General features: G+C 46.3%; 3 protein-coding genes across 4 annotated transcripts; 1 reads left to right on the top strand and 2 right to left on the bottom strand.

Moving 5' to 3' along the window:
- Positions 1-1,667: 1,667 nt before the first annotated feature.
- On the bottom strand, positions 1,668-3,164 carry PPTG_03902 (hypothetical protein; the record flags this gene model as incomplete). The annotated part of the gene is made up of 3 exons (XM_008897689.1): positions 1,668-1,895; positions 1,956-2,619; positions 2,695-3,164. 3 exons carry the CDS (start codon positions 3,162-3,164, stop codon positions 1,668-1,670), a joined length of 1,362 nt encoding a protein of 453 aa, XP_008895937.1.
- Positions 3,165-3,714: 550 nt separating this feature from the next.
- PPTG_03901 lies at positions 3,715-5,165 on the top strand. Of its 2 annotated transcripts, XM_008897687.1 has the most exons (3): positions 3,715-4,538; positions 4,607-4,685; positions 4,764-5,165. In XM_008897687.1, exons 1-3 carry the CDS (start codon positions 3,740-3,742, stop codon positions 4,876-4,878), a joined length of 993 nt encoding a protein of 330 aa, XP_008895935.1. In that variant the 5' UTR covers positions 3,715-3,739; the 3' UTR covers positions 4,879-5,165. The 2 variants fall into 2 exon arrangements, with proteins under 2 accessions (XP_008895935.1, XP_008895936.1); XM_008897688.1 differs by having other exon boundaries at positions 3,715-4,685.
- On the bottom strand, positions 4,688-7,622 carry PPTG_03900 (hypothetical protein). Its single transcript, XM_008897686.1, has 3 exons — positions 5,301-7,622; positions 5,057-5,232; positions 4,688-4,980 (listed from the first exon to the last, which is right to left on the bottom strand). Exons 1-3 carry the CDS (start codon positions 7,368-7,370, stop codon positions 4,929-4,931), a joined length of 2,298 nt encoding a protein of 765 aa, XP_008895934.1. The 5' UTR covers positions 7,371-7,622; the 3' UTR covers positions 4,688-4,928.
- Positions 7,623-10,252: the final 2,630 nt, after the last annotated feature.

The following is a 10,252-nucleotide window of genomic DNA, read 5'->3' as shown; positions in this document are numbered from 1 at the left end:
TGACTTAATTAGATTTCCTGTGCCTAGAAGTGTATGCCGTTCTAACCACATGTACTCTAACACTGCCGAACAGCAGTGTCTCCCAGACGGCCATCAGTGGCTTGCCTCATGGATTCTGATATGACACGTAAGGGGGGAGGGAGCAGGAAAGAGGAGTAGATTCGACATTCAAACTGCTAACACTTTTGACAGGGTATCGTTTTGAGTAGAATAGAATCTGATTGGCTAGGTGCATAATTTTCCGAACGGAGTGAGAGATGTCAGAATAACAACAACCTCAGATCCATCTCGAACACGGACCAACGAGATGTAGATATGGTTGAAATCCTTGCTCTTAAGGCCAGTTGGACCTATGTTTTATGGAGGAAAAGGCGTATTATAATACCGGTAGACGCCAACGCAGAAAAAAGTGGAACCAGAGAGAATAACAGTTACTCTTTAGTTGCGCTACCGAGAGGAGGACACACTCCTAGGATGCTTTAATCGGGCTTGTCAGAATTGGCTTGTGTTGTTGAGACTGCCTTGCTAGATAAATGCTGTCCAACAAAATAATTTCAAATACGAAGTATTACAAAATAGAATTGCATGATTAGTTTTTGCTGGAAACAGGTGTTTTCGTAAGAATTCCGAAAGCAACAATAAAACATTTAATCAAGTCACGCCAAGTGGTTAGGGACTACATGAAGTCCAACTAACTATGCCCTTGTGGATGCCAAAACCCGGTTAGACATCCAGATATTTAATGATTACTACCATAGATATTTTGATAATCATTCGTGTTATTGTAAAATTCCAAAGGGGGTTCAACATGAGCAGCATTATCAAGCGGGTTCATTTTTTCAACTTTACAGACCGCCCTTTTTGAAGCACATCTGGCGTTCAACTCTTGTATCGATACAGGCAGTGGCCTGAACTAGCAGTTTTGCCACTATTATATTTTTAACACCGGACTCGCCGGAATTTTTTAATACTAGCGAGCCCGGAAGGCATCTCACTTTGCAAGTTTCTCCTCACGTTCTTCCTCTGAGCTCACCTGATTCATATAGTACACTTGCACCACCCTCTACGACTGTATCTACGTTGCCTCATACTACGTTGCCTCAGACATCAATTGAGACGGCGTCAAACGAAAAGATGCTTACAAACCTAAGTACGAATCACGATTTGGGCACACCATTGTAAAGAGGATGATCTCCTCTTTCGATTGATGCATTCAGATCTACAAAAAGTGAAAAACTCACTGAGCGACGAGTCTCAGAAAAACATGCCTCCTTGAAAAAACATTTTTTCCAAAAAATGTTTTTAGACCACTGGAAACCATATTTCTTACTGAATCGATTGCACCTGCTCCTAGTATCTAGTTTGCTTAACTTCCTTTCTAAAAATGTGTTTTAATTTCGGAGATCTCAATTTCGTGGGGTATATTTTGAACTTTTGGGTACTAAATTTTTATTTTTTGGGTTTTTGGGTATAGGATGGAAGGATCATTCTGATGTATTGCTAACATTCCGCTCACGGATTGACCTAATTGTCCTTCTTCGCTCGCTTGCGGCTTCGGGTCCCAGTCTTGGGCTGCGCTGATGTAGCTTTTGATACGTTTGCATGGTCTTCATTCTCTTCTTTACAATCGACAGGGGCGACCTTCGCTTCATCACAAATTGCAGCGTCTATTTTTTTTCCTTGGCACTTGCGCTGTGACGTGCCTGCTTAGCTTCCTTCGCGTGGCGCTCTTCTTTATCCGTAGGGGCTGCATACAGGGGGTCCGACGCAATCTCGGAAGGGGCGTACGGCCTTCCCTTGTTGTACATTTGCTGCTTTTTCTCGAAATTTGGAGGCGGTGGTTGTAGAGGCTCTAAGTACGCAGCTAGTAGACTCCGCACTTTTGCAGCGTTCGTCTGTATGCCGTCAAAAGACCGTCGAAGGTCTTAGCCCACGGGCTGGTTTGCAGGACCAACACGGCAGCTGACAACCCCTGGCTTCTTCTCGCTCATTGTGAAGATCTGGTAGCGCTGCACCCCCAGATTCTTGTAAGCCTCTTTGACGGGCGTTCGGAACAACTTCATCATCGTGTTCTCTTTGGGAATATGGACAAGGGCCGAGCTAGACGAGGAGTCGTTGATAACCTCGAGCAGCTGATCAGCCGTCCACACGTCCTCCTTAGCAATCTTCTTCCTCATAAGGCCGAAGCCACGGTCAACAGCGTTCTTGGTGTGGCCCTTCACGAAAAACTTGAGCTCAACGACATCAAGTTCTCCAGTTTGAGCTAAAGCCAGCAGCATCTTAACAACGAAGTTATTCTTGTTTTGGCCACCGCAATTGTCAGCGTAGATAGCGAGTTTTCGATGGCCGTTCGTCAGCACGATCCGCTGGATGAAGTGATACAGCATGCTGTTGACCTCGTCCGTTCCTTTCCCAGCAACCGATTCTTCGTAGACGTAGTTGTACTGTTGTCCCTTGTTAGCGTAGTAGATTCCAAAGACGTGAACGTTCACAAGAGACAAGAAATACCACTGAGACGGCGTACTGGCGACGCTGGGAAGGGTCAGGTTTTGACTGAAATCCATGACGCTAACTGCGTGATCCTCCGACACGGATGCCAGGTCCTTCTTGTACTCCAGCCTAAACAAAAAGTTCGCAGTTAAACAAAATGATCTTTGCGTCCCATCTCAAACAAAATGATTCTTGCATCCCTACCTCATCTTCTTCGCGGCTTCAGTGTGGACGCCTAGCTCCTCAGTAAGCTCCGCTGTGATACACGACCGCATGCGTGTGTGCAGGATAGCACACAAGCCACAAACGTTGCTGCGAGGAGACCTGATCCGAATAGTCGGGCAATACTGCTGCAGGACCTTTCGAAACGTCGAAGGGCGGTGTTCACGTACATCCAGGTCGTTCTCGAGAACGTGTCTTTTCCCAGTTCCCCGAACTGCTTCATTAGCATCGCCAACGAAGTCAGAACGCTCTGCTTCTTCTCCTGGGCGGTCATGTTTGATGTCGAGCGCAGGAAATCCTATGTCATTGTGGCCTTCCGGATCCGGTCTCAGCAACCCAAGCAGCCTTCTTTCACCAGAAAGGGCAACGCCCTGCTCGGACGACACACTAGGGCTTGTATGACTGCTGGTGGGTGGTGCCGGAGTGGAGGAGGTGGCCGGACTCATGTCCATTGTTCGGTTGAGTACAAGATCGCTTTCGATACACCTCGAGAAAAAATGGGTATGTGTGGGAAAAGCCTCTTTTTGCAAAACTTCATTTAAGTCCGAATTTCACTCGCCAATCTTTAAAGCCGTTTTTCTCGATAACTCCAAATGGTTCGTAAGGATCAGTTCGTTTGACGCCGTCTCAATTGATGTCAGCCAACACAACTTAAATGGGAATGGAAAAAATATTTCGAGAGATCTGATTGGCTGGGATGGCATTCAGACGAAAAAAAGCCATTAATAATTTAATGTTTTTTTTCGTCTGAATGCCATCCAGTAAACATCTTTGCCCATCGGCCAATCAGATCTCTCGGCCAATCAAATAAATAAAGGTGCATTCACGTTTGAAAAAAAAACGGCATTTATCTATAAATTATTAATATTATAATTGAAATTGTTTCTATTATTGATGTATTTAAAAAATGTCAAAATTTTAATATTGATAATAACAATTGTTTTTCGTTAAAAATTCAATTGCTGGTCTAAAACTGTTTTAATTTCCAAACTTATTTTCGCTTTTGCTTCAACTTTACAGTTCCACGATGACGCGGCGCGCCAAGGAACGACGCATGGAGCGCGTGCACGCCAAGCTGCGGCAGCAGGAGGAAAAGCTACTGCGTGACCAGCGTCTGAGCTCCCGTCCGGCTTGGATCCAGCTACTCGCAGCCATCGACGGGCCGTCTCCTAATAGCAGCAGCAGTCTGCACGTGTCTAGCCTTGACAGCCCCATTAAGCACAAGCCTCCGATCGTAGACGAGCTGCAATGGAAGAGCTCTCAGGTGCCCATCGCGGCCTCGGGCGGCTTCCAGCTACCCATTAAGCTTGACGCGCGTAAGGGAGAGCTGCACTATTCGTTCTCCACGAGAGACTACGACGTCAACTTCGGCGTGCAGATGATCTGCGCCGACGGGAGTTTGATTGAGCTGCTGGACACGCGGCGTTACGAGAGCCAAAAGCAGAAGGTGGAGGGCCAGCTGAGCCTCACTGGTCCTGGGATGGTACTGTTATTGTGGGACAACTCATTCTCGTGGGTCAACACCAAACAGCTCGCCTATCACGTGGAGCTAAAGCAGGAGACGCTTCCCGTGTCTGACGCGGAGAAGACGCAACTGGCACTTAAGGCGAGACTCGAGCGTGAGCAGAAGTTGCTGCAATCGGAGGGAGAATACGACAGACTGGAGACGCAGATGCAGACCGAGGCGCAGACGATCGACTTCCTGCGTCATCAGATCGAAGAGCTGCAGCTGCAGTTGAGGCAGCATGAAGAAGAAAGGGAGACCATCAACAAAAAGAAAGAACAAGTGGGAGAACACATTGAAGAGCTTTGCTGGGAGCTGCAAGGTACGACAAAACGTATTGGTTGGACGGGTGACTTAAGCTGAATGTGTGCTGGGGTTTTGTTTTGACAGCGCTGAGTTGGAGATGCTTAGACCAAGCTGCACTGCATCGTATCCTGGGTTATCTGGGAGAAAAAGATCTAATCGCATGGTGCGTTTTTGTTATAATGAGATTTCGTTTGATGTTGCTGGTTAAAGAACTTACACCTCTTACGTTTTGATTTTCTAGGTCGTTGACAAGCAAAAAATGGTACGAGCACGGGCGCGCGTATCAGGCCAGCAAACGCGAGACTGAAGAGGCTAATGGCCAACCTGCTGCGCGAGAAATCAGCTTCAATTCCTGATTTTTAAGTTCCAGTCACCATGCATAGAAGACGAAAGCCGCGCAGGTTCGTCATTTGTCGTCCTTGCTTGTTGTGAGCTGCTCGATGGTCTCCAGGAGTTTTCTAATTTTCAAATAGATTTCCGTTAGTTTACGATAAAGCACGACATACAAATTTCATGACAAAGGTGTGATCGTACTTGGCGGCCTCCATGTCACTCGAAGCTTTCTTCGACAGCAAGCTTCTTCCTGGTTTATTTTCTCCTTCTTGGTGTCCCGAATCTTCAGTCATTTCCAAGACTTCATCGATATCTTCTAGTACTCTAGCTGGTGGTGAAGTTCCATCCGAGACGACATCGCCAATCCGACTAAGGCGCTTTGTATTATCCAAGACAAATTTTAGCATAGAATATTTGGGTTCAAATGGCATCCACCCTGACTTACCTTCTGGGAAACCTTAAATTCCTCGTCGATTGAATTCGCACAAGTCTCCAATACTCTGAGACGTTGCGTCATTCGCTGCATGTTGTCGCGCAGGTCAATTAACGAATTGATCCCGCTTGTCCTCTCTCGTTCAACGCTAGCTGTGCTTTGTAAGCGTTCTCGTACAGGATAAAGTTCTCGGTATCTGGCACGATATCTTGTCCTCATTGTGTCACCCAGTTGTTCAGCAGCATCGTTTTCTTGGCCTTGGTCACTACTAACGCTTGGTGAGCGCTGACCGTCGGACTGGTTTTCATCACTTCCATCCTCTGAATTTACGTTTCGAACAACTACGGTCGGAACAGAGACTGGCATAGTTGTGTCCTCGGTTACAGTCGCATCAACCGCGTTTGAATTGCCAAAACGAGCTACTTGTAAATATTTCTTTTCCTTGAAATGAGCCCCGCCATTTAGGTCAAGCCAGACCGGATACTTGTCCACAATGTTCAGCGGTGGTGGTGATTGCTTTCTTCGACCACCCTTAGTTGGCCCAGTCTCATTCAGACGACACTGAATTCCAACACCGTTTTGCGAGCTCTTTACGTTGATGGGTGCAGTTTCACACTCCTGCGTCATGGGTGACCCTTTCTCCGGCCCAGAGTCGTTTTGCTGCGTGCTTACAGACTCATTCATTTCTTTCGCTGCAGAAGTTGGAACGATAGAGTCACTTGTCTGTGCGCTTGCTGTCTTCAGCTGAATCACCTCTGTCGATTCAACACTATCGTGCAGAGCCTTTGGGTTGGGTGTGTACGTCTTCGGGGTCCGTTGATGCTCCTGGTGAACGAATTGTCTTCTTTTTACTGAAGGATTCCGTTGTTGCGCGTTTCTACCTAGTAGCTTTAGGCTCGCTTTCTCGATCCCGTATTCTAGGCGCAAAGGATATACCGGTTCTTTTGCCAGAAAGCGTTGGGTTTCGCTGCTTCGTTGATTTTTCGAGGGTTTCCTTTTGACACCATCACGCTTTTGCCTATTGGGTTTTGGAGAAGCAGCAGGACATTCGATATCACGACTAGTCTTCGTACTGTCACCATTTCCAATGTTTGGCGTTCCATTTTCATTAGCAGCAGCCGAACCCTCCGTTTCCCCGGTTGTGTGACCAGAGTTTTCTTGCCGGAGTCGAAATAGTTTGAGTGCATTCCGAACAGAGTCATGACGTTGGGTCGGCTTACAAACTGGTTTTGCCTGTTTACTAGCGTCTGAGCTAGCCGAAGAGTATCGATGTCGACTCATATCGCGGACTTGAAGTGATATCCGTGCCATTTTCTGAACGTCAGCTAAATCACCAGCAGATTTACTTGTAACATCGAGCGTATGAGGTAGCAGCTCAGATGGCAATCCCTTTACGTCTCGAATAACTTCCTCAGGTTGGACCACTTCATGAGAGCTCGCTGAGCTAGATCGTCCGGTAGATGTTACGGCGTGGATTCTGTCTTCAAGATGCCGTGTTTGCGCTTGCAGTAGTGCCATCACTTCGTCTCGAGATATTGAGCTCTCCGAGATCTGTACTTGGTCAGTCGTACGATTTAGAGTTTCTTCACTTTTAGTGTGTACCGGTAGCACATTTTGATCATTCTCATGCGAGTCTTCTCGTGGTTCAGACGTAGACGTGCTGGATTCATGCGGAGGATTATCATTACTGACAGCTACCACTTCATAGGGACATTTCGCCAGTACCGACATGATCTGTAAAAACTCCTGGTCACAGCAGCAATTCACTAGTATGTCAATATCATCGCTATCGTTCTGCGTCAGCTTTTCGCTTTGAAGGGTGCCTTGAAATGCTCGCCTCATGCGTGTTCGAACCTGCTGGTAATGCATCTCTTTCTCTTCTAGCGACAAATCCATACATGATTGCTGGACGACTTGTCGTAGGCCTTTATAACGTTTAAGATGCCGTGTAGGGATTTTCTGTGCTGGAAACCCCCATGCAATGACTGTAGCTGTTTTGGTTGGATTCATTGAGGCAGCAGCTTCCAAGAGCGATAACTGACGGCTATGAAGCTCTTCGTTGTCACCAAAGAGCATCCCCATAGAGTTTAAATGTAGCGCACAAGTGGCAGCGAGAGCACCAAGCGTTTCAGTCTCATTAGTTTCAGTTTGTATATCAAGAGTATGTGCGCCTCGATTGCAATATCCAACCTTTTCACGAAGCCATAGAGCCCACGCAATTAACGCCAGAGATCGAGAAATTTTCTGTTCCCTTAGAGACAGCCCTGGGTGGACATCCTCAGGCGGGAATCTAGGTAGGCGCAGCTCCCTTTCTACTGGATTGATAATTGTTCGCACTTCCGTAATATAATCGCGTAGCATTTCTTTTCCTTGTGAGTTTGATTCCAATTGAGAAGCGAACAAATTCATTACGAAAGCACGCTGGAAAAGGCTACCAGCGTTTTCACTAGCTGCTTCCAGATGCCAAACAATTTGTAACATCAGGAAAATCACACGAGCTCGCAATCTTTTGTCAAGATGCGAAAATTCCCATAATAAGTTCTCTTTGGAAACGTGATTTTTTGCTGGAAGAGTAGTCAACTCAGTGAATAAAGACTGATGGTAATCTTCAAATTCATCGCCAATGCCAACGGAAACGCGCTGTACAACGCACTCTGCTTCCCGGTTGGAATATTTGAACTGTCGTCGAGCACCAATTCGTCGGAGTATCGCCATCGCTTCGCCGATATATGATTCACTCGCTTGCCAGTGTAGATTCAAGGTATTATCCGAAAGTGCCTTGCTTTCGACTGGTTTTCCATGGATTTCTGCCGCCTTGCACAGTTCTTGAACGCACAAATGCGCAATAGGACTTCCACTTTCCACGCAGAAATTTACCAGCAAATGTAGCGTGTTAGATTCTGCGGCAAATCTTACAACTTGATTTATGACAGCTTTGCGTTTAGGAGCCATAGGTCGAGGGTCATCGATTCGTCGTAGCCAAGGTTTTAGAAAGCAGCACAGCATTTCTTTTCGCTTTAAGAAATTGGACAACGTAAGCGAGAAAACGTGCTCCAGGTCGATCATCACTCCATTCACGCCCAGGTAATAGCACGCTAGTGTGTACGATGTGATGAATCCCCTCAGCCGCTCCATCAATGGATCATCGATTCGTTCAGCTTTGCTTATTACACCAGCAATGGACGATCCATCTTCGTACTCAATGATCCGCTGACAGAGCGAAGAAATCTGAAATACCTTTCCCGGTGTTAACTTACCCCGTGAATGAATTTCGTGCAAGATACTGAGTGTGGCTTGAGTATACACTCGAAGAAATGCTGCTACTTCCTTTGAACGCACCGACCAATCTTCTCTCTCACTCACTCTATTCAGCACTTTTCGAACTTGTAAAGAAATTTCTTGACTCTCCTTGAGATAATGTTGTTTTCGATCGGATTTCGTTCCGTACGAAGAAAGCAGCCTGGAACTTATTTGTCGGACTAGTGGTGCTTCCATTGAGATCGTGAGAGAAACCAGCATTTCCATCAATTTCAAGCTTTTGCCGATACAATCAATTGGGTCCCGCGAGTTACTGCTGTTGACGGAGTCACCAGCTAACTGTTGATGAATATTACACAACAGCGTGAAATACGAGTCCTCAAAAACGTTTTGGCTTCGACCAAGTGCAATCTTCGCGGAATCAAGGAGGTCGTCCGAGCTAGGATGAGTTTTCCCTTCCAAAAGTTCCCGAATACACTCGCCAAAATCCTACCGTAGTAACAAAAAATCCTACTTGTGAGCTCAGTAGTGACCATTACTAACATGAATCAACTTACAGTAGATCTCTTGTTCAATCCTGTGATCCCTTCTCTGTTACGCTTAGCAAATGCACCTGTTGTGGATAATTCAGTCCATTTATTTGGACCATCAGCGTTGTTCGATGACGACTCATCGGCAATAATTTCAAGCTTGAACGCTGCACAAGTCGCTCCAAAATCAACGACAAGCTGTTTTTCCTGCTCAACCCACATCAGCTATAATTTTTCTTGTGTGAGCAGTGTAGTGCATCAATCGAAGTATTTAAGTTTCGAGAAATAGCATGGGTTACCTGTAGAGCGGCAGAAACTGCCTTTCCCAGCAAAGCACTGATACTCAGACGCTTTGACATGGTGCTGGTGCTTACGATTGCTAGACATTCGAAGCACCCCACAGCACTAACGCTCGCAATGCTGATTTGGCCTGAACGTGATACAGAACAGTATGAGATTCATATAACCCCAAGGTCGCCGGTGTTGACGTACCGTTCTCAAGAAGCGCAGCGAAAGCAGTGTCCTGATCGATCCAAGCACCATCCAATATTCGATGATCCAAGGTGAGGCGTTTTACTGGACTATTTCGCAAATTTTGGTCAATATGGAGATGATACAGCGAATTTGCAGAAGTGAGCATCGCGAATTTCCAATTACTCGTCATAAATAATGCTAACTCGTCAACAGAGTTAGAAGCTCCCAGCACTCTGGACGAGAAACTAATAAGAGCCCAGTGGGAATCCACATCGAAAATCCACTTCTCTACAACTAAAGACGCATTCGAATCCCCTCTTGCTCTCAGATACACAAAGCAGTTTCCCATCACAGCTGAGCTAACAAACTGCCCACAACTACACGTTCCAATTCCCATTGTGACTGTAGCTGTTCCGTCCACAGTTCTCCAATCAGGCTGACTTGTTGTCTCAGACATTTCATTGCATTTCCAACCCCTTTGGCTAAATGCGTATAATATTCCAGTCGTAGCTCCTACTACCGCAACCCGGTCTCCTTTGGCATCGACAAAAACGTCAGCGATCTGCTCGCTCAAACTCGGCAATACTCTTGCAGCTACTTCTCCACTCTCGAAATCCACAACGTAAACAGCTACTTCTCCGCAGTCTTGCTTGCTATTTTTCCATGCTACTCCAAATTTCCCAATCCAATTCCTCTCGTTAA

The sequence above is a fragment of the Phytophthora parasitica genome (genome assembly GCF_000247585.1).
Source record: "Phytophthora parasitica INRA-310 unplaced genomic scaffold supercont2.6, whole genome shotgun sequence".
Lineage (NCBI taxonomy): Eukaryota > Oomycota > Peronosporomycetes > Peronosporales > Peronosporaceae > Phytophthora > Phytophthora nicotianae.
This window is presented reverse-complemented; position numbering and strand designations above follow the sequence as displayed.